This window comes from Melanotaenia boesemani, chromosome 5 (genome assembly GCF_017639745.1).
Source record: "Melanotaenia boesemani isolate fMelBoe1 chromosome 5, fMelBoe1.pri, whole genome shotgun sequence".
In the NCBI taxonomy this organism is placed as follows: domain Eukaryota; kingdom Metazoa; phylum Chordata; class Actinopteri; order Atheriniformes; family Melanotaeniidae; genus Melanotaenia; species Melanotaenia boesemani.
In genome coordinates, this window is record NC_055686.1 from 38,841,373 (window position 1) to 38,864,387 (window position 23,015).

At 39.7% G+C, this 23,015-nt stretch overlaps 2 protein-coding genes across 2 annotated transcripts; both read left to right on the forward strand.

Annotated features, from left to right (window-relative positions):
- The first annotated feature begins 4,566 nt into the window (after window positions 1-4,566).
- On the forward strand, window positions 4,567-7,533 carry LOC121639660 (GTPase IMAP family member 7-like). The gene is made up of 2 exons (XM_041985038.1): window positions 4,567-4,822; window positions 6,760-7,533. The coding sequence occupies exons 1-2, from the start codon at window positions 4,816-4,818 to the stop codon at window positions 7,512-7,514; spliced, it is 762 nt and encodes a 253-aa protein (XP_041840972.1). The 5' UTR covers window positions 4,567-4,815; the 3' UTR covers window positions 7,515-7,533.
- Window positions 7,534-15,582: 8,049 nt separating this feature from the next.
- Window positions 15,583-22,072, forward strand: LOC121639657 (E3 ubiquitin-protein ligase TRIM39-like). Its single transcript, XM_041985035.1, has 10 exons — window positions 15,583-15,719; window positions 16,204-16,527; window positions 16,613-16,985; window positions 17,072-17,167; window positions 18,478-18,711; window positions 18,849-18,996; window positions 19,185-19,211; window positions 19,316-19,380; window positions 19,469-19,591; window positions 20,411-22,072. The coding sequence occupies exons 2-10, from the start codon at window positions 16,301-16,303 to the stop codon at window positions 20,795-20,797; spliced, it is 1,680 nt and encodes a 559-aa protein (XP_041840969.1). The 5' UTR covers window positions 15,583-15,719; window positions 16,204-16,300; the 3' UTR covers window positions 20,798-22,072.
- Window positions 22,073-23,015: the final 943 nt, after the last annotated feature.

Consider the following 23,015-nt stretch of genomic DNA (forward strand, 5'->3'; position numbering starts at 1 on the left):
AGGGACAGTTTTTATTATTTTATTGGTCTAGGGACAGGTTTTATTATTTTATTGGTCTAGGGACAGGTTTTATTATTTTATTGGTCTAGGGACAGTTTTTATTATTTTATTGGTCTAGGGACAGGTTTTATTATTTTATTGGTCTAGGGACAGGTTTTATTATTTTATTGGTCTAGGGACAGTTTTTATTATTTTATTGGTCTAGGGACAGGTTTTATTATTTTATTGGTCTAGGGACAGTTTTTATTATTTTATTGGTCTAGGGACAGGTTTTATTATTTTATTGGTCTAGGGACAGGTTTTATTATTTTATTGGTCTAGGGACAGGTTTTATTATTTTATTGGTCTAGGGACAGGTTTTATTATTTTATTGGTCTAGGGACAGTTTTTATTATTTTATTGGTCTAGGGACAGTTTTTATTATTTTATTGGTCTAGGGACAGTTTTTATTATTTTATTGGTCTAGGGACAGGTTTTATTATTTTATTGGTCTAGGGACAGTTTTTATTATTTTATTGGTCTAGGGACAGTTTTTATTATTTTATTGGTCTAGGGACAGGTTTTATTATTTTATTGGTCTAGGGACAGTTTTTATTATTTTATTGGTCTAGGGACAGTTTTTATTATTTTATTGGTCTAGGGACAGGTTTTAATATTTTATTGGTCTAGGGACAGTTTTTATTATTTTATTGGTCTGAGGACAGGTTTTATTATTTTATTGGTCTAGGGACAGTTTTTATTATTTTATTGGTCTAGGGACAGGTTTTTTTTTTTTTTTTTTGGTCTGGGGACAGGTTTTTAATTATTTTATTGGTCCAGGGACAGATTTTATCATTTTATTGGTCTAGGGACAGGTTTTATTATTTTATTGGTCTAGGGACAGTTTTTATTATTTTATTGGTCTAGGGACAGGTTTTATTATTTTATTGGTCTAGGGACAGTTTTTATTATTTTATTGGTCTGAGGACAGGTTTTATTATTTTATTGGTCTAGGGACAGTTTTTATTATTTTATTGGTCTAGGGACAGTTTTTATTGTTTTACTGGTCTAGGGACAGGTTTTTTTTTTTTTTTTTTTTAGTCTGGGGACAGGTTTTTAATTATTTTATTGGTCTAGGGACAGGTTTCATTATTTTACTGGTCTAGGGACAGGTTTTATTTTTTTACTGGTCTAGGGACAGGTTTATTTTATTTTTATTTTTTTTGGTCTGGGGACAAGTTTTTAATTATTTTATTGGTCCGGGACAGGTTTTATTATTTTACTGGTCTAGGGACAGGTTTTATTATTTTTTGGTCTGGGCACAGGTTTTATTATTTTTTGGTCTGGGGACAGGTTTTATTATTTTACTGGTCTAGGGACAGGTTTTTTTTTTTTTTTTTTTTTTTGGTCTGGGGACAGGTTTTGAATTATTTTATTGGTCTAGGGACAGGTTTCATTATTTTACTGGTCTAGGGACAGGTTTTATTTTTTTACTGGTCTAGGGACAGGTTTATTTTATTTTTATTTTTTTTGGTCTGGGGACAAGTTTTTAATTATTTTATTGGTCCGGGACAGGTTTTATTATTTTACTGGTCTAGGGACAGGTTTTATTATTTTTTGGTCTGGGGACAGGTTTTATTATTTTTTGGTCTGGGGACAGGTTTTATTATTTTACTGGTCTAGGGACAGGTTTTTTTTTTTTTTTTTTTTGGTCTGGGGACAGGTTTTGAATTATTTTATTGGTCCGGGACAGGTTTTATTATTTTACTGGTCTAGGGACAGGTTTTATTTATTTTTTTTTTTTGGTCTGGGGACAGGTTTTGAATTATTTTATTGGTCTGGGGACAGGTTTTGAATTATTTTATTGGTCCGGGACAGGTTTTATTATTTTACTGGTCTAGGGACAGGTTTTATTTATTTTTTTTTTTTGGTCTGGGGACAGGTTTTGAATTATTTTATTGGTCTGGGGACAGGTTTTGAATTATTTTATTGGTCCGGGACAGGTTTTATTATTTTACTGGTCTAGGGACAGGTTTTTTTTTTTTTTTTTTTTTTGGTCTGGGGACAGGTTTTGAATTATTTTATTGGTCCGGGACAGGTTTTATTATTTTACTGGTCTAGGGACAGGTTTTATTTATTTTTTTTTTTTGGTCTGGGGACAGGTTTTGAATTATTTTATTGGTCCGGGACAGGTTTTATTATTTTACTGGTCTAGGGACAGGTTTTATTTATTTATTTTTTTTTGGTCTGGGGACAGGTTTTTAATTATTTTATTGGTCTGGGGACAGGTTTTTTTTTTTTTTTTTTTTTTTGGTCTGGGGACAGGTGTTTTTTTTTTTTTTTTTTTTTTTGGTCTGGGGACAGGTTTCATTATTTTTTGGTCTGGGGACAGGTTTCATTATTTTTTGGTCTGGGGACAGGTTTTATTTTTTTTTGGTCTGGGGACAGGTTTCATTTTTTTTTGGTCTGGGGACAAGTTTTTAATTATTTTATTGGTCCGGGACAGGTTTTATTATTTTACTGGTCTAGGGACAGGTTTTATTATTTTTTGGTCTGGGGACAGGTTTTATTATTTTACTGGTCTAGGGACAGGTTTTTTTTTTTTTTTTTTTTTGGTCTGGGGACAGGTTTTGAATTATTTTATTGGTCTAGGGACAGGTTTTATTATTTTACTGGTCTAGGGACAGGTTTTATTTATTTTTTTTTTTTGGTCTGGGGACAGGTTTTGAATTATTTTATTGGTCCGGGACAGGTTTTATTATTTTACTGGTCTAGGGACAGGTTTTATTTATTTATTTTTTTTTGGTCTGGGGACAGGTTTTTAATTATTTTATTGGTCTGGGGACAGGTTTTTTTTTTTTTTTTTTTTTTTGGTCTGGGGACAGGTGTTTTTTTTTTTTTTTTTTTTTTGGTCTGGGGACAGGTTTTATTATTTTTTGGTCTGGGGACAGGTTTCATTATTTTTTGGTCTGGGGACAGGTTTTATTTTTTTTTGGTCTGGGGACAGGTTTCATTTTTTTTTGGTCTGGGGACAAGTTTTTAATTATTTTATTGGTCCGGGACAGGTTTTATTATTTTACTGGTCTAGGGACAGGTTTTATTATTTTTTGGTCTGGGGACAGGTTTTATTATTTTACTGGTCTAGGGACAGGTTTTTTTTTTTTTTTTTTTTTGGTCTGGGGACAGGTTTTGAATTATTTTATTGGTCTAGGGACAGGTTTTATTATTTTACTGGTCTAGGGACAGGTTTTTTTTTTTTTTTTTTTTTTTGGTCTAGGGACAGGTTTTGAATTATTTTATTGGTCCGGGACAGGTTTTATTATTTTACTGGTCTAGGGACAGGTTTTATTATTTTTTGGTCTGGGGACAGGTTTTATTATTTTTTGGTCTGGGGACAGGTTTTATTATTTTACTGGTCTAGGGACAGGTTTTTTTTTTTTTTTTTTTTGGTCTGGGGACAGGTTTTGAATTATTTTATTGGTCCGGGACAGGTTTTATTATTTTACTGGTCTAGGGACAGGTTTTTTTTTTTTTTTTTTTTTTGGTCTAGGGACAGGTTTTGAATTATTTTATTGGTCCGGGACAGGTTTTATTATTTTACTGGTCTAGGGACAGGTTTTATTATTTTTTGGTCTGGGGACAGGTTTTATTATTTTTTGGTCTGGGGACAGGTTTTATTATTTTACTGGTCTAGGGACAGGTTTTTTTTTTTTTTTTTTTTTGGTCTGGGGACAGGTTTTGAATTATTTTATTGGTCCGGGACAGGTTTTATTATTTTACTGGTCTAGGGACAGGTTTTATTTATTTATTTTTTTTTGGTCTGGGGACAGGTTTTGAATTATTTTATTGGTCTGGGGACAGGTTTTGAATTATTTCATTGGTCCGGGACAGGTTTTATTATTTTACTGGTCTAGGGACAGGTTTTTTTTTTTTTTTTTTTTTTTTGGTCTGGGGACAGGTTTTGAATTATTTTATTGGTCCGGGACAGGTTTTATTATTTTACTGGTCTAGGGACAGGTTTTATTTATTTATTTTTTTTTTGGTCTGGGGACAGGTGTTTTTTTTTTTTTTTTTTTTTTTGGTCTGGGGACAGGTTTTATTATTTTTTGGTCTGGGGACAGGTTTCATTATTTTTTGGTCTGGGGACAGGTTTTATTTTTTTTTGGTCTGGGGACAGGTTTCATTTTTTTTTGGTCTGGGGACAAGTTTTTAATTATTTTGTTGGTCCGGGACAGGTTTTATTATTTTACTGGTCTAGGGACAGGTTTTATTTATTTTTTATTTTTTTGGTCTGGGGACAGGTTTTTAATTATTTTATTGGTCTGGGGACAGGTTTTTTTTTTTTTTTTTTTTTGGTCTGGGGACAGGTTTTATTATTTTACTGGTCTAGGGACAGGTTTTATTTATTGTTTGTTTTTGGTCTGGGGACAGGTTTTTAATTATTTTATTGGTCTGGGGACAGGTTTTTTTTTTTTTTTTTTTTTTTGGTCTGGGGACAGGTGTTTTTTTTTTTTTTTTTTTTTGGTCTGGGGACAGGTTTTATTATTTTTTGGTCTGGGGACAGGTTTCATTATTTTTTGGTCTGGGGACAGGTTTTATTTTTTTATTTTATTATCTGTCAGAGCTTCCTTCTCTCTCCATGGCAACAAGCAGCCATTAAACACACCCTGTCTGTTTCCTGTGTTTATTGGTGGAAATGTACTTGGAGTGCAGCCAAGACCAAAGTGAAACTAAACTGTGAAGCAGTCTAACCAGACTGCAGCACAGGAAACACACCGAGGACAGAGTACCAGTCATTATCCGAACAACCTTCCCAAGAATTGCTTTGTCTTCATTATGGACGGTGAGTTACATATACTTCTTTTATTTTTTCTGCTAACGCTGCACATCAAGCTTTAGAAAGTAATGTACTCTTATCTGATCAAAGTATGTAGAAAAAGAAGCCTTCATATTTGTTCTATAGGGTGCGGTTAAGAAGAAACTGTCTAAATTAAACCTTTCTCTGGGTGAATAAAAAGACCTTCCCGGTCTAATGCGTTTACCATTGTGGTATCATTTTGTTAATGGAGTAGCGTGCTGTTAGATTATTTCAGCCTGCAGAGCTGGCAGCCATCTTACATACTCATGAAGTGGTTCATTCATGGTGAGCACAGTACATGATCAGTTACGTGTTAGCTGAGTTCATAAAGGTGTTACCTTTTTATGATCATTTTTTCATATTTTCTTCGAGGATAAATAGCAGCATTCCACTTAAACTATTGTAAATTGCATTGTAAAACCATTATGTTAGAAAAACAAGAGAATTAATTCTAAGGATTTCATCCATCCATCCATCCATTTTCTGCTACTTAGTCCGGAGCCGGGTCGTGGGGCAGCTGCCTAAGCAGGGGAACCCAGACTTTCCTCTCCCTGGCCCCATGGGCAAAGGTCCGGCCACCAAACGCTCGCCTACATGCCCCACCTTCAGGCCTGGCTCCAGAGGGTGTCCCCAGTAACCCACGTCCGGGCAAGGGAAACCTGGGTCCATGGGGTTTTAATAGGGTTTCCTTTAGCTGCACTTGGTCTAGTCCCTCTCCTAGAGACCTGCTTGCCATGGGTGACCCTACCAGGAGCATAAAGCCCCTGACAACATAGCGCCTAAAATCATCAGGATGCACAAACTCCGCCACCATGATAAGGTGGCGACTCAGGGAGGAGGAAGGATTTCAAATTTCATTTAATAAAAATTTAACTTTATGTTATATCAATAACTTACACTAATAAAGTGATGGCAATGTTATGGTTCTGCTTTCTAGTCATTTCTAAAGATAAACTTATTCAGTCCTTGCTGTCAGGGAACAATGTTGCTCCCCTCACACAACTATTTAAAAAAATAATTGTGTTAATAGCTACCACTCTTACATTGGATAAAAAATGCCTCAGTAGCAGGCAGGATAGTGTGGTGGGTGGTATTAAGGTCACCTTCAGGTGAGAGATTTTTCTAAATATTTGAATGTCTCTCACAACATAGTGGTTATAGTTAAGAGTAAAAAATTCATGGTTAGAAACATATGTTGTGTCAAAGACCGAAGTTTTATTCTCATTGGTTGTGTTCCCATCATGTGACCATCGTGTTTCTTAAACTTTTTGCAGTACTGGGACCCTGTGAAACAGTCAGCCATCTTCATGGAACCCAATTAAAGCACTTTTGGTTTGAAATAAAGTTAAACACAACATTGTGCCTGATTTTGTTTTTTCATTCCTAACTAAAGAAACACAAATCACTGCTATCAGAATATCAAACAAAAGCAACACGCTGTAGATTTCCACCCCCATCTGTGGATTCTACCAGCTCCAATTTGCTCAACAATGTTCAGATTTGATCTATCCAGCAGTTAATTGTGTCATCAGACAAAGGCACCGTTTAATAATCAAGATATTTGAGTGGGACCTTGTGTTTTTGGGGGGGGCTTGTTAGTGTATTTTATAATTTGTACATGATTATTATACATTTTACAGACACTTTTTTCCCCATTATTTTTCTATTTTCTTATATTCACCACAGAGTACGTGTACCCTCACTAGAGAAACAGTGGCTTAAGAAATGTCAGTTGTTAAACTACTAAAATTTCAAATGAACGAAATTAAAGGATGAAATGCAAAAGTACTATAGAATAATATATAATTATCTTAACTGGTGTGTTTGACTGAAAATAGATCTTAGGACAAAAAATAACAAATACTGACAGAATCTTATTGTTTTACTGTTGTTTAAATATTTTCTGCTCTTTCTTCTCTTAGTGCCAAACACACTGAGGATTGTCCTGTTGGGGAAAACTGGATCTGGGAAGAGCAGCTTGGCAAACACCATATTTGGGAAGGATGTTTTTAGAGTCAGACATTTTTCCAACTCAGAACCAAGTTTTTGTCAGGCAGAGTCTGGATATGTTAATGGGAAACACCTCACTCTGGTCGATACGCCTGGTTTCTTTTATCCAGAAATGTCTGAGCAGGAGCTGAAGAGAGAGATAGTGAAGAGTATCTCAGAGGTCGCTCCTGGGCCTCATGCTTTTCTCATTGTGCTTAAAGTGGAAAAATTCACAGAGCAGGAGTCACAAGTAGTCAAACAAATACAAGAATATTTTTCAAAAGAGGTTTTAAAATATTCCACAGTTGTTTTCACATATGGCAACCAGTTGTCTGAAGAAATGGAAATTGAGGCTTTTGTTAAACAAAACAAACAGCTGCAAGCTCTGGTGGAGAAGTGTGGCGGCCGGTGTCTTGTTGTTGATAATAAATACTGGAAACACAACCAGAATGAACATGGGAACAACCGGATCCAGGTGGCGAAGCTACTCGATACGATAGAGAAGATGGTGGTGGAAAAGAGAGGCGGATGCTTCACCATTAAGATGCTGCAAAACTGGGAGAGACATCAATCAATCCTCAACATCTTCAAGTGTGTGATGACTTTCTTCTCCAAAAAGTCTGTGAGAGTCGTTCTTGGTGTCACGATCCTCATAGGTGTGACTCTCACAGCTGCAGTTCGTTGGTAATCGCCATGTCTGTCTTTATCTTCAGTTGTGTGTTTAGGCGCCAACCTGCCTACCACTAAAGTTTACACTAGGGCTGGGCGGTTAATCGATTTTAATCTCAATTACGATTTGGGGTTTTTTAACAATCATAAAAGCGAAATGATCCGATTATTTGCTCCTTTTCAGTTTACTCTTGTGATGTTTTCAGTTGCAAATCGAGCGCCACTGGCATTGCAGCGCTCTGCTGCAGACTCCTCCCCCACCCCCCGCAGCGCTCTGCTTCCAACTCCTCCCACCTACAGCGCCTTGCTGCAGACTCCTCCCACCCACAGCGCCTTGCTGCAGACTCCTCCCACAACTCCGCAGAGCTCTGCTTCAGACTCCTCCCCCACCCCCGCAGCGCTCTGCTGCAGACTCCTCCCCCTCCTCCGCAGCGCTCTGCTGCAGACTCCTCCCACCCACAGCGCCTTGCTGCAGACTCCTCCCACCCGCAGCGCTCTGCTGCAGACTCCTCCCCCACCCCCACAGCGCTCTGCTGCAGACTCCTCCCACCCACAGCACTTTGCTGCAGACTCCTCCCACCCGCAGCGCTGTGCTTCAGACTCCTCCCCCACCTCTGCAGCGCTCTGCTGCAGACTCCTCCCCCACCCCCGCAGCGCTCTGCTTCAGACTCCTCCCCCACCCCCGCAGCGCTCTGCTGCAGACTCCTCCCACCCGCAGCGCTCTGCTTCAGACTCCTCCCCCACCCCCGCAGCGCTCTGCTGCAGACTCCTCCCACCCACAGCGCTTTGCTGCAGACTCCTCCCACCCGCAGCGCTCTGCTTCAGACTCCTCCCCCACCCCAGCAGCGCTCTGCTGCAGACTCCTCCCACCCGCAGCGCTCTGCTTCAGACTCCTCCCCCACCCCCGCAGCGCTCTGCTGCAGACTCCTCCCACCCACAGCGCTTTGCGGCAGACTCCTCCCACCCACAGCGCTTTGCTGCAGACTCCTCCCACCTCTGCAGCGCTCTGCTGCAGACTCCTCCCCCACCCCCGCAGCGCTCTGCTGCAGACTCCTCCCACCCGCAGCGCTCTGCTGCAGACTCCTCCCCCACCCCCGCAGCGCTCTGCTGCAGACTCCTCCCACCCGCAGCGCTCTGCTTCAGACTCCTCCCACAACCCCGCAGCGCTCTGCTGCAGACTCCTCCCACCCGCAGCGCTCTGCTTCAGACTCCTCCCACAACCCCGCAGTTGCAAACACCTTTCCAGTTAAGGACTGGACACACGGGAGGCGACGTCGCTCCTTCTCCATCGTTTTCTATGGAACTTGTGCGATGAGGTGAAAATCGCTGCCCTCCTCCAGCCAAACGACAGGTGACATTCGTTCATGTGAAATGTTGCGCTCGTTCACGTAGACGTGCACACGGGGGCGACGCAACACAAGAAAACAGAAAAATGTTCAATTTTTGTGAGTCGCGGCTAAATAATTCAATCAGCTTCCAGAGACACAAAGAGACAAACGTTATAAACAAACAGAACTTTTTTTCTTGCCAAAGACCAGTGCTGCGTTAACACAGAGAACAACCTGGATTTAAGAAGCTTATCAACACTTTAGACAAACGGCATCACTGCCGTCTTGTCTCCATGTTAGTGGAGAGTCCCCCTGTCCTGTATGATGAGGGTGGTGAGGGTGATGTGAAGGACGTGGCTACAGTCCAATGTTTCACCACCACTACGGACCTGTGGTCAAGCCGTATATAAATGTCCCGCTACATGTTTATTTCAACGTGAAAACGAAATGTCTCCAGATTAGCTTTTTCCAGATCACACCGGGCAGCACTTAGCTGCTGATCTGAGACAAACTATAGCTGGGTGGGACCTGGGTGGAAAGAAACTAGTCTGTATTACCTCGCTCTCAATTTCAATCTAAATAATCGGGATTATCATTTTTCCCCTAATCGAGCAGCCCTAGTAAACAAACTAGCATCCATGTTGTGGCTTTTTGCTACACAAGCTAAAATTGCTAATGTTGTGCAGGAAATGTAATACTTGGTTACATTCTGAACTGTTTCAGCTCTGAAATCAATGTTTAAGACTTGTGTTTTAATAGAACTCATCTGGCTCAGTGTGTCCTTCACTACGAACATCCAGTACATAGTGACAGCTAAGGAAGACTCAGATATAACTAGGAATCATCAGTCAGGTCTGTCATCAGATACACGCCTCAATTCAAGTTTCACACACACTGTAAAGCACATCCTGATCTACTGCATGAACAGTGGGCGGCCTGCTCACGTCTTTGACAACTGGCCAACTACAATCGGTTGCGTGTCAAGCTATCTCATTGTACGAGGCAGTCTGCCGGCCTAAGAAGATAAAATGTGATCACATCCCGTGTCTGAGGCTCAGCAGGATGACCAGTCCTCTGAGCCCAGCGCTGCTTTGCTTTACCTGTGACCTGAACTAAAATAAATCTTGGTTGAATATAAAGAGATCCTTTTGTCTTTTTGTTCTCGAGCTTCCAACGAACGAATCAGTTTTAACAGGCGAAATCAGTGTATAGTGAAGGTTTGGAGAGTTCACACACTAGATAGCTTAAAATATAGTGAGACAGATCCTCATGCTACACAAAACAAATGTAAGCTTTGAAGTGGAGAAATATCTGTTGGCTTAGCATCTTGATATCGTGAAAAATCAGATTAACTGTCCATTCAAGCAGATGAAAATATGGACAAGCTTAAAAATCTGTATATTTTTGTCTGGATGAGAGAAATCATTTTAAAACAAACCTTCAGTTCGATCCTGACAGTGCTGTTCTATTTCATAAACACCCATTCCCTGATACATGATTACTTGAGTGTACGTGGTGTTGTTGAAGCGTATCTGAAAAAGAAGTAAAATTTAAACCAAGTGATATATAGAGCGAAAAACAGAGCCGGCTCTAGACTTCAGTGGGTAGATGTGACACCCTAAGTCATGGTGTATGTTATTCAGAACCCTCTAGGAACATAACTAAAAACATGAATACAACCATGAACTTTTAAAATATAAACTAAATACATTGAGAACTTAATGCAACTTTTAAAGTTAAAGTTAAAGGCAAAATAAGTGGCACTGACACCTAGTGTTTCAAATCAGAACTGCAGTCGAAAGAGAGAAACATGGACAGCGTTCTTCCTCCCCTCAGAGAGTTTCTGTAGGTTGGTGGTTTGTGAGCGGACGGTTCTTTTATACGGTCTAAGAAGGACGGAGAACATAGCGCCAGCAAACATCATGATGAGGAGCGAAGATGATTCACACACACAGTAAGTTGCTGTACTTTGCAATGCTAGCGCTAATTTCACGCGCTAATTTACGTTAGCATGAAATAGTGTAAACAAAAGCTACATTAATCAACAAATGTTTTCCATCAGTATCACTTAATAAATGAATTTGATAGTAATTTCATAAGTTTATAAGGACAAACACAGTTTTCGCTCGGTCCAAACATCATTACATGTGTTGTTGTAAACTAACAGGCCACCAGTTTACTCCACTAATACGTCCATACAGTCACACACATCCATTTAATGAGCGCAGAGAAATAAATTAGACTAAAATCTTTGTAAATCAAGACAAACTTTTCGGTTAATTTAAGCAGGTGTTTACCTGTCGGGGAGAAACTTTGCAGCTCAGACTTCTCCACCTTTCAAAAGATTCTCCAATATTGATCCTCGTTTTATTCCGTTTTTGGTGGTTTGCTTTTTTAGCAGGATGCCGAGGCTTTTTAAGTTTTTCTGAAACTATTTCTGGTCGCTTCTTTTACCAGCTTCCGTACCTGCAGGCTGCTGCTCTTTAACCGACATAAAATACTAAACGCTGCCTTGTTGTTTGGCAACCGTGGGGAGTCGCATATGATTGGTTAAGGAACCAGGAAGTAGGAAAGAACAACACCGGTGCACCCAAGTTATTCCGGCACGGAACTTTTATTTTGAAGGAGAAAACTTGACAAAGACATAGTTGATGTAGGAGACAGATTGTTTATGGGGAAGCTTTCTTTTATCACTCGCAGCAAATATTTTAAGGAAAAAATCCTAATTATTCAGCCTTTAAGTTATATTTTAAAACATTTATTTATTAACTGTTAATCCATTAGTCTGACTTTTTCTTTAAATGGACATATAATATTTATAATAGCTAATGCTACTGTATATTAAATAAATGATCATTCATTCGACTTTAAAAACTCATCATCCCAAATTCCAAGGCTCAAGGTTCAAGGTTCAAGGTTCAAGGAATCTTTTTAGCCCGTGAGGGTAATTTTTTTGTACAGCCAGCAGTGAAAACAATCAGTCACAAACAACAAAAAATATTTAAAAGAACTATGATATGTTAAAAAAAAAAAAAAGTAGAGCTACTTGTTCAGCAGGACGATGGCTGCAGGGACAAAAGAGTATTTGCGTCCGTTAGTCCTACATCTCAGTAGGATGTACCTGCGCCCTGATGGAAGCAGTAAAAACTCACGAGCCAACGGGTGGCTTTGGTCTGTAAGGATTAAACAAGCCTTGTTTAACACTCTGGTTTGATGCAGGGCTGAAAGGTCATTCAGGGAGATCCCTGCAGTTTTCTCACACAGTCTAACAATCCCCTGTAACCTGTTCTTGTTCCTGAGAGAAAAGAGCCGTACCAACAGATAACAGAGAAGGTTAAAAGTGATTCAATAAAACAAGAGCGAAACATTTACAAGTCCTGTCAACATTAAAATTACAACGCTTTCTATAAAAATACATGCTGCTGAGCTTCCTGCACACAGCTTCCACATGAAGGTCAAAGGTCAGCCTGTCCTCCAGGTGTGTGTCCAGGTGTTTATAAGTGTTAACCAGCTCTGCTGCCTGGTTCTCAGTCCTGACAGGAGAGATGTTCGGAGGATTCTTCCAAGAGTCGATGCATATTTCTTTTGTTTTGCTGATATTGATATTGAAGAAGGATGACCTGCACCAGTCGGTGAATTCTTCCACTACAGGTCCGTGATCAGCAGGGACACCATAACCGAGTCATCCACAAATTTAATAACGTTACGACCTACGTGTTGGCTGCAACACTCATTTGTTCCTAAAACAAATAATAAAGGTGAGAGGACGCAGCCCTGTGGGGACCCAGTGGAAGAGGTGAGAAAACACCATCAACTCTCACCTGTTGTAGTCGCTCTGGTAAAAAGTCGACCAGCCAGGCTACAAGACCAGAATCCATGTTGAGGGAGTTTCTTAATCTTTCTGCTAAAACGTGCGGCTAAATGCAGTTAAAAGCAGATGAAAAGTCAACAAATAAAAGATGAGCGAAGGACCTGCTCCCTCAAGGTGGGTTAAAACTAAATTCAGCAGGGTGCCTGCAGCATCCTCAACACCTCTGCCTGACCTGTAAGCGAACTGCAGCGGGTCCATGATCCTGGACCCGGTCAGGAGGGATTCCTTAACAATCTTTTCAAAAGACATCATGACCAGAGAAGTTAGAGCAACAGGTCTGAAGTCGTTAGGAGTTTTGGGAGATGCAGGTTTGGGTACTGGATCAATCATGGCCTGATGTCCCACACCGGATCAGTCTCAGGAGATGATGGGGGGTGAAGAACTGGGACACTGAAGAGCTTTTTTGCTCTTTCCTGGAAAAGAGTGCCGAGAGAATGTGGTTCTTGTTGGGCATAAACAAGGAGGGAAATTATACCAAGAGAAACAAGTTAAGGATACATGATTAAATACATTCAGTTTCACTCGTAATGGGGTTTATTCCCCCCCCAGAATTTGGCTAGTAGAAATGCTGATTGGCTGGTAACTTCAGGAATCTATGAGCCACATTAACTGGCCATTTTTAAAAAATGAATGTAGAGACCTGATTAAGACCCTTAATGACAAATCTTTGAGAGTGTTTTTGTTTGTGTCAGCACACATTTTAATGTTTTTATGGCATTGTTGCTTCATGTATTTGGTGTAAACAAACCACAATCTTTGCCGTTTCATGGCCCAAATTCTTCATAGGAACGCAGTCTGTGTTGTTTGGACAAGCTGGTAAATGAAGCTGAATCGTTTGCTTGACTTAAAGTTGTCGGCTTGAGAATAGCTTTTATCACCCATCAGCTTAAATTTCCCCTCAAAATCAAAGAAGATAACAGAGAATGAACCTAAACAACGAAGGTGAATTACAAACCTTTAACACCGTGTTCCCAACCAAAGCTTTGCTAGCTACCTTTTTGGGTGGCTTTGTAAACTTCTTGGCTCACTTTCAGCTTTTTTTAAAGATTTTATTATAAAGAAATACTTTTATAACTAACAATAAGACGTACTGCTTTTTGCATCCTTTGTCAAGGTCGTATTAGATCATGTCCTTCGAACATAGCCAGAAAATATGTTTTTCTTCTAAGTAAACTGATTTATTTACCAGTGTTCGATGATTTACTTCGTTCCCTCACGATGGAGCTGAAGGTCAAGAAATTGCTGTGCAGCTAAAAAACAACATATGCAGAGCTGATTAGTCCCGTAGTTATTGGGACATTTTACTCTGAACTGTAAATTATGCATGTTTATTTCCATCTTTCAGAAATCCGTCCTATTGCAGCACATAATTACATTTAGCCTTTGTTTTACATTTAGCCTTGTAATAAATATTACATTGGGTTTATTTCATTATCAGTGGTAGCTTTCTCGTTTTGTTTTATAGAACAATGAGTGCATGAGCTAAAAAATATGAGTGTAATTATATGCTTCGGTTTGCCACACATTTCAACCTTTGGCAGACTTTCACATCTCACCTGGATCAACTAGGCAGCTATCTAACAATTCTCCATCCAGCCCGCCAACCTTTTCCACCCCACAATGTATTTTCTTCTTTGTGTAATGAAAAACATCCAGTTTCTCTTGTTTCTTTCATTTTGTTTGTGACAGATTGTTCTGTTCTCGACCATCCATCCTTCCAACACCAGTGAACCTAACAGAAAAATGTGTAAACACTACCTGCAAGATCTTAATCTGCTTGCGTACTGCTAAGGTGGACGTCTTTATTGTCTGCTTAGTGATATGCTAACGCTGCAGCTTTCAGCTCTTACATCCCACAGCCTGTTCAAAGTTTGCAAAACACACATGTAGTTTTTTCTGATGTCGTTTGTGTTCCCAGCTGTCTGGTTTTACTATTTCACCCACCTGCTCATCAATGTCATCAATTCAAACCTCTCGAATCCTTGAAAGTGCCAAACTGTATTCCTAGTTATATGATATTTTGGGCTGGGAATGATTGTGTTAAAGCTGGAGAAGCTTGTGTTCATTTATCTTTGTTCTGATGAACTGAGTAGAGCAAATATTCGTCTATCACCGAAGGCATTAGAAAGCAAAATGTCATCGATGCCACAGATCGACTCTTTATAACTTTACTAAATATAGTTTTTCAACACAATCGAGTATTTAAGCTATATGTGTACATGGATTTATAGATGTCAATGTATAGAGAGAGTGTAAGAGAGACAGAACTGCTAGTAAAGGGGATGAGATCGTAGATGTTTGTGAGGCTAACAGAGGACATGCCAGAACAGAAAATTTATTTATTGTAAACCATTATTAATTATCTAGACAAAAAATAATAATGAAGGCTTTTACTTCACGTAAATGTAAATAATTAAAATTTAAATTCCCATTCTCTCAGCTACCTGATGAGACTGGCAGGAAAAAATACACGTAGACCTCTTTAATAGTTTGCAAAGTGCATTTTAATTTACTTAAAATCACATGACATTAACTATTTGTTCATCTTTACCATAAAACGAAACTGTTCTGTGTTTTTATTGCAGTTCCACTTACATAATGTGGGAATGAAGGAAGGTGTAGTGACGCCTGACTCACCACTAGATGTCACTAAATCTTCAATGCTGAGCTTTTGTGGAGACACAATATTGAGACAGATAAAGCATTTTTCCTTTTAACCCCAGAGAGGTTAAAAGGTGAGGAGAAGGAGAGGTGACTGCTGGTGTAAGGTACAAATGAATCAATAAAAGGAAGTCCTGAGCTGCAGTTAAACTAAACTCTATTTAACCAACATCAATGATCTGAGACAGAAAGTATGTTAGTGTTTGTAGTGGGGAAGGAGTGTACTTTAAGAACAGCTTAGAGGAGGAGCAAGAGTTACCAAACATTGTAGTGGGAGGAACTTAAGAACTTAGGACATCTGCCTACATATATAACTAGAAGAACAGCACTTAATGCACCTGCTGGGAAGTGTCAGTCCACACAGGTAAGACATTACTCATGCTGAGGGCATACACTGGTGAATTTTTAATTAGGTACCATCTATGAGTTTGCTAGTGGGAGGACACATCATAATGTTGTTCAATGTTTGTTTTATTTTAGTGCTTCTTTTTAATCAAAGAAAAAACATAGAAAGGCAAAGCAGCATGCAACACTGCAGCTTTGTTGGCTCAGATTCAATTCTCAAGTGTCACAGATGTCTGGTATTTAGCTCAGCGAGCTGCGCTTTTATAACTATGCCACAGATACGTACAGTATTCCTACCAATTCAAGTATGTGTGTTACAAGGCCTCATGACTTAAAGAGCAGCCCGGAGTCCCTGCAACACAAATTATTTAATAGAAATTAAAGTATGATAGTTTAAATTTTCTCAAAGTGTGCTAATTTAGAAACACACTGAGTTGAAAAGCGGTGCGCAAATTATCAGCAAGATTTTGGCCTGAATTTTGATTGTTGTTGACCTTTTCCAGACAGATAAGTTGCTTCTCCCACTTACAAGAGCAAAACACTTCATGGTCTCATCACAGTGGAAGTGTACGGGTAATATATTAGCCTTCAAACAGAAATATGGCGTCTGTGCTGTCTGAGGAGCAGTTTCTGTGCATCATCTGCCTGGATAGCTTCAACAACCCCGTCTCCATCCCATGCGGCCATAACTTCTGCCTAGATTGCATCGAGCACTTCTGGAATACGAGACACAATTCGGAGTGTCCGCTGTGTAAGGAGGCGTTCCAGAGACGTCCAGAACTCAGAGTCAACGTAGGCTTGAAAGACATCACTGAGCATTTTAAAAGGTACGTTTGTGTGAAGTGCATCTCTTTTGAAGACTATATTTTATTCAACCTGAAATTTATTTATGTATTTTTTTTAAACCAAAAGATCTCTGAGGGAAAAACCAGCAAACAAGCCAGTGCCACCAAAAAGGCATTTTACAAGACAATCCTTTACATCTGAAGACATTCCTTGTGATGTCTGCCACGAAAACAAGGAAACAGCAGTCAAGTCATGCCTCGTCTGCCAGGCATCTTACTGTGAAATGCACCTGACTCCTCATCTAAGGGATCCAGTGATGACGAAGCACAGGCTGACGGACCCGGCCACCTTCTCCACCAGTCACCTCTGCAGAAACCACAACAAACCACTGGAGATGTTCTGCAAGAAAGAGCAGACGCCTGTTTGCAGGAAATGCACGGAGAGGGACCACAAACACCACGAGGTCGTCCCCATGGAGACGGAGAGCAAAAGGATCAAGGTCAGGAGGAGATGTCTCAGTGTGTCTTATCATTTTTACTCTTTCTGGTCTAAATGAAAAGACGTGTCCGTCTTTCACCTTTTCAGATGCAGATGAAGAAGAGCCAAGCAGAGATTCAACAGATGATCGAAGACAGAATCAGAAAGATTGCGGAGATCAAGCATTCAGTGGAGCTGAGCAGAGTAAGCCTTGCATTTGATGATTGTCAGTTACCATTTCTCAGCAAGCTTGTTCTCTCAGAGCAGTTCGTCTTTTCTTGTGAATGATTTGTTTCTAACGAGTACAAATCCTGCTACTACTGCCAAAGACGGTCACAAGCCTTTGGGCTTCCATTGTAATGCACCCGATGTGAGATAATGAGCAACATTAGCACCTTGAATAGGAAGTACAGAAGAACCAGCTCTCTGGACTTTTCTGGAATGAATTAATACCCCATGTGAGGTCATTGTGTGTGTGCAGACATTTTCTTTCTGCTTTAGTTTTTCCCATCCGGTGGCTGTTTAGTTAGTTAGGACTTGCTCACTGAACATCCTACGTAGTGCGCACATTCAAAGCGAAGGATCCTGGAATGAGCTGTACCAACTTATCATTATATATTGGGAGGTCAAGGAATGGATTGCATGTATTTACATAACAACAATTAAATATAAAATTAAAATAATTTCAACATCAACTTAGAAATGAGCCTTCACATAACCAAGTACATAACTTAACCAAATTAAAAACACACACCTAAGCTTACATAGCCTCCCATTCACTCATACATGTGACACAAAGCACGCTGGGCTGAACCTGGGAAAGTATTTTAGGTCTAGTTAGTTTTAGATTCCTAAATACTTTGTCCCATCTTAGAGAAACACGTTTTAGATTCAAGTACAGCCACTGACACACTGATGACTAATAATACCATTTTACAGCCCATTTCTCCCCCTCAGCAAGTTTCTCTCACTTGTTCTTCGTGGTGATGTTACGCTTCAACAAGGAACATTAGTGGTTCACTCTTATGTAATTTATTTCAGATGTTAACAGACTTCAAATAAACCTACTGAGCCACAGGAGGGAACCAGTGGTTGGCGTCTAACTCAAAGGCCAGCAGTTTGAACCCCAACAAATATGCAAATACAGTGTTTGAATGTGAAATAAAGAGCAGTGAATGATTGTTTGTGTCATTCTAATTAAATGGCTAAATAATGGAGAAAAGATTACTGAACATGATGAACATTCATTGATTTAAAGAAATCCCGGGGATGGGGATCAGGATGTTAGAGCAAAAATAACTCAGAGTATCACCCTGTCTAAACCCAATCAACAACCTTTTCACCAATTTATGGTCATTTCAAAACCTTTGAATATATTTCTGTTTCTTTCTAAACTAACACCTGCTTCTTGTGAAATATGGTAAAGTCCTTCATTCAGCATGAAGCATTCATTTCTGAGGTGCTTATACTTACATTTTTCAGACAAATGAATTTCAATTCATGCTTATCTGCAGATAAACAAAGCAAAGGATATACAGACAAGCATGCAGGTCTTCACCATGGCAATAAGTACCATTGAGAGAAACCAGGCTTTGCTCATTGAGGAGATTGAACAGAAGCACGAGGCAGCGGAGAGCCGAGCAGAGGAGCTTCTCAGTGAGCTTGAGCTAGATATTGATGAACTGCAGAAGAGGTGCAGTGAGCTGCAGCACCTGGAGGACGCCAAAGACTCTCTTCATCTCCTGCAGGTTGGAGTTCCACAGACTAAGCATTGTTAGTCCTAGTTAGTCCTAGTTAGTCCTAGTTAGACATGTAACCACAAAAACATACACAACCAAATTCTTTCTGCCAATAACCATGCTTCTGCTTATGGACAATGTTTTAGAGCTTTCCAATTTTAAGTGCTCCGGTATCCACCAAAGACTGGTCTGAGATCAGAGTCAACCCAGAAGTTTACATAAGGGCTGTGAGAAGATCCTTCTCCAAGCTGGTGGACATCTGTCAAGAACTTGAAAATAAACTATCCACAGAAGGTCAGTCGTTTGTGGAGCAGCTTCATGTTGTACAGTGTGCTAAAGAACTTGATTGGATGGGTTATAAAAGACTGAAAGTAACCCAAACGATCCACTATCCACCCGAACATGTGCACAGTCATTTGTTAGCTCTGAGTTCAAAGTCTTTCATGAAATGAACTAAATAAGCTGGTTTTGTTTCTTTACAGAAGTAAGCAAGATCAGTAAATATGCAGGTATGTTAACTAATTTAGCAGTCTCAGTATGGACACAGTGGATACAACTAGAGACTTAACCATTTGTGGTATTTCATACGTTGTGATTTTCCTCGTGTCTCTAGTGGAAGTGAGTCTGGATCCTGCGACTGCTGCAGGGTGGCTGGTTCTCTCATCGGATGGTAAAAAGGTAATCTGCGCTATGATCCCTGACTATGAACTCTTAGGCATTTAGTCATCAGTGTATTGTTAATGATTATGATAATGGTGATCCACAGGTGAGCCTGAACCCCCAGAAGAAAAGACAATCGCTCCCTCCTGACCCTCGAAGGTTCGACTCCACGGTGGCCGTTCTGGGGAGACAAAGCTTCACCTCTGGGAGACGGTATTGGGTGGTTCAGGTAGGAGTTCAGGACAATTACAAACACATAAATATTGTAGTTAATGATAGCGAGGAAAGTTTCTTACAACTTACACGTGAAATGAATGTTGTGTAGGGAAAAATAAAATTGTATAATTATAGCTAAAATTAGCTTGGGTTCATGTGTGTAGGTGTTGAATTGGTCAACGTGGTAATTCAGATGCTAGCGAACCTCTTACTTCTACTAGTGTGCAGTTATGCTGTGGTCATAATGAAAAATATGTTACTGAAATAAGTTTTTTTTAACTGTTTGAACTGTTGATCAAAGTGAGAATGGGCTAACATGGAAGACCATGACAACTTCACACAAGCACACACCTGCAGCTGTGCTGTTATTTGTGCTGTTAGTGAAGGATTTGTTCAAAAGAATGAATCTTTTAGATGAATGAACTGACCTAAAATACTTCCTCAGTTTGACTGAACACTGATAAATGAGCATGCGGGGATACTTTGTGATTTAAGTAATTAGTTGACTACCATCACATTGAGATATGAGCTAACAGCTAATATGCAGCTGTGAGTTAGCATATAGCTTAATGAATGTTTGGGGGTTTGTTTACTTAATGTTCTACTTAGCAAATGTGAGCTCGAGTCATTCTATGAACAGGTCTTCTTTTAATACCTAAAATACTTCCAGAAATTGAAGACATAGATAAAGTTTAAAATCCATAAGCTCCTTTGTTCACCACAAGAGGTTTGTATGTGCGTTGTAAATCCAAATGAAGGGAAAAAATGTAGGTGATAAAACTTGAACAGCTGTTTAAGCGTTTTACTTCTTCTGCTCTGCACTCTGGTTCAGGTCGGGGATAAAACAGACTGGGATCTTGGTGTGGCAAAGGAGTCCATCAGCAGAAAGGGCTCCATCACAGTCTGTCCTGACAGTGGCTACTGGGCGATTTGCCGGCGAAAATGTGGGAGTTTGCGTGCCTGTGCTGGACCTTCCATCGGCCTCAACCTTAAAGAATCCCCTCAGAAAGTTGGCATTTTCCTGGACTACGAGGAAGGATCAGTGTCTTTCTACAATGCAGTAACAAAAAGTCATATCTATACTTACAGCGGGTGTACCTTCACCGAGCCTCTGTACCCGTACTTCAACCCCTGCCTTCATGACAATGGAAAGAACACAGCGCCGCTGATTATCTGTCCAGTTGAAGCTGGGCTCGCTGTGGAGGCTGCAGCACTTTGAACTCGAGCTGAGTTTTGGTGGCAACGTCCTCGCTCATTGCTAAAATGAAATCGAGGTGGATTTAATGCTCACTTTATACCTGGTATTAGGATCCAAGGCAGAGTGTAAAGTTCAAGCAGAAGTCACTCAAAGCTGAATGAGATTGGATCAATCACACTTAAAACAAATTTCCACTAATTGACTTTTTCACCTGCAATAAGTTTGCTGATTCATTCAAGACACAACAGATTTACACTTAATCTGTAACATGTATGTGCATGTTTGACCCACCATGTTTAGCTTCAGTGAAATGTAGATTCACTTTCTTTGCAGGCTTGAAAATATTTTAATTTCTCATCCCAAAGTCTTCCTCAGTGAAGAGTGACAGAGGCTTTAAGAAAACTACGGACGCTCTGCACACCAGAAGCTGCAGTTTAACGAAACAGAAAGGTTCAACTACAGGGTGGTTTTATCATTCTCTCGCAGTACATGGTGGGAGTTTTTTATGAGTCCTAGTCTTGCTATTTGGTTATTTGTTGTGATGTTGTAATCCTAGATTCACAGTCAACCACTGCAGAAATCCCCCACTCTATTAGTCAAATGTTGTCCACACACTCATAAGTATGTTTTATAAGAAATATGTAGAGCAAGTGTAAATTAAAACGCTTTCTGTTTGACACACTTTTATTTACAGTGAACTGCACAAGAGCAGGGGGTCGTCCAGAGTACTTCTGCTGCTGGTAACTGATTAAAAACTGTGAACCAGGATTTTATACATGTATTTTATTATGTTTAATAAGTATTTACTTTGTACGGGACAACAACCAGTCAGATTTCTGAATGAGCTTCACTGATGCATCCACTCATGTAAAAATTTGACACATATAATCAACTGTGTTAAAAAATACGAGAATATATTTCTTTATTTTGAGGGGTTTTAATTCTGTTTTATTCAATACAATTTAGGTGTATTAGTATTTAAGTAATTGAAGAACTTGCCGAATAATGCATGTTTTTTTTTACTCTACAAAAATGTTATCAAATCAGTAAGGATGTTTTTTACTCTCCTTTCTTCTTTATTTGCATTATTCAGTAACAGAACTGTTGCACGGGTCAGGCTACTGTAAATGGCTTTTTAAGATTTAAACTTAATGTGTAAAATAAGAATATAACTTTGTGGACTTTAAATGTACGGCATGGTGTGCATAGCCTGTTTAAAGCTTGGGTACCCACTTTGAGTGCTTGCTAATCCTTTGTATCAACTAATAAAGACAAAAAACAAAATACTAAAAATTATGATGTAAAACTTTGATTTTAATTTCTTGGCCCAGCACACTTGCATTTGTTGGACACGCTGTTCTGCTATTTGATCAGGAAGGTTAGATGTTGGTAAAAATTCTGGTGGAGTTCCTGCTGACAGATGCAGCTGCGCGACATACTGATTATATAAGACCAATGATCAGTTTTGTGGTTGTTATTTTGTCATAACCACATATGAAAAACAGAAAGGACCTACTTAACATTTAAACACAGCTAATTTCTGAAGGTGATCATTTGTTAGCTTAAATGTTGGGAGTGTACATAACACCAGAACTGAGGAGGGTTTGTGAGGTGGTTTCAGTTTAAGTCCCAGTGATACGACTAAGATCTGCTTCATGCAGCCTTTACTTCAAACACTGGATAATTTGTTGTTCCATAAAGTCCGTACACATCCAGCTGTGTGCTGGACATGTACAATGTAAGACCAGGGCCAGTTCATCTTTAATTTTGTTTAAATGTGAAGAATCTACTACAGGAGCAAGAACACTCAAAGTAATCGAGTACTCAACTACCATAAATATACACTGAGTTAATTGTAAGTCATATGGGGGTTTATCATATGGAGCAGAATTAGCTATCCCCAACAACCAGTCTGACTCTGGGGATTGACGCGCCCAACCACCTTCACCTGCCAATTTATTCCCCCGAAAGTGGCCTCACCAACTTTGTGGTGGTCCATCAGGGTCTTTGAACCTGACACTTCCCCTGAGACTAGCTTGTTTTGGGTAACGGGGCGTTGCCCACAACACAGCTCTCAGGTTTATGGAAGTACTCAAACCCATCAACAATGTTAAAAATTGTGGCAGATGGGTGGTTCGGATGAGGAGCTCACAAGGATGAGGAGCTTGGTGTGGAGGCGCTACTCCTCCTAGACCCACATCAGTCAGCTGAGGTATCTGACTAGGATGGTCACCTCCTC

Bases quoted from the DNA above. Each gene is read 5' to 3' on its own strand.
- LOC121639657 (XM_041985035.1), top strand. From the start codon at position 16,301: ATGGCGTCTGTGCTGTCTGAGGAGCAGTTTCTGTGCATCATCTGCCTG. The intron at 17,168-18,477 runs GTAAGCCTTGCA...GCTTATCTGCAG, and splicing joins ATTCAGTGGAGCTGAGCAGA to ATAAACAAAGCAAAGGATAT. The intron at 18,712-18,848 runs GTTGGAGTTCCA...ACAATGTTTTAG, and splicing joins ACTCTCTTCATCTCCTGCAG to AGCTTTCCAATTTTAAGTGC.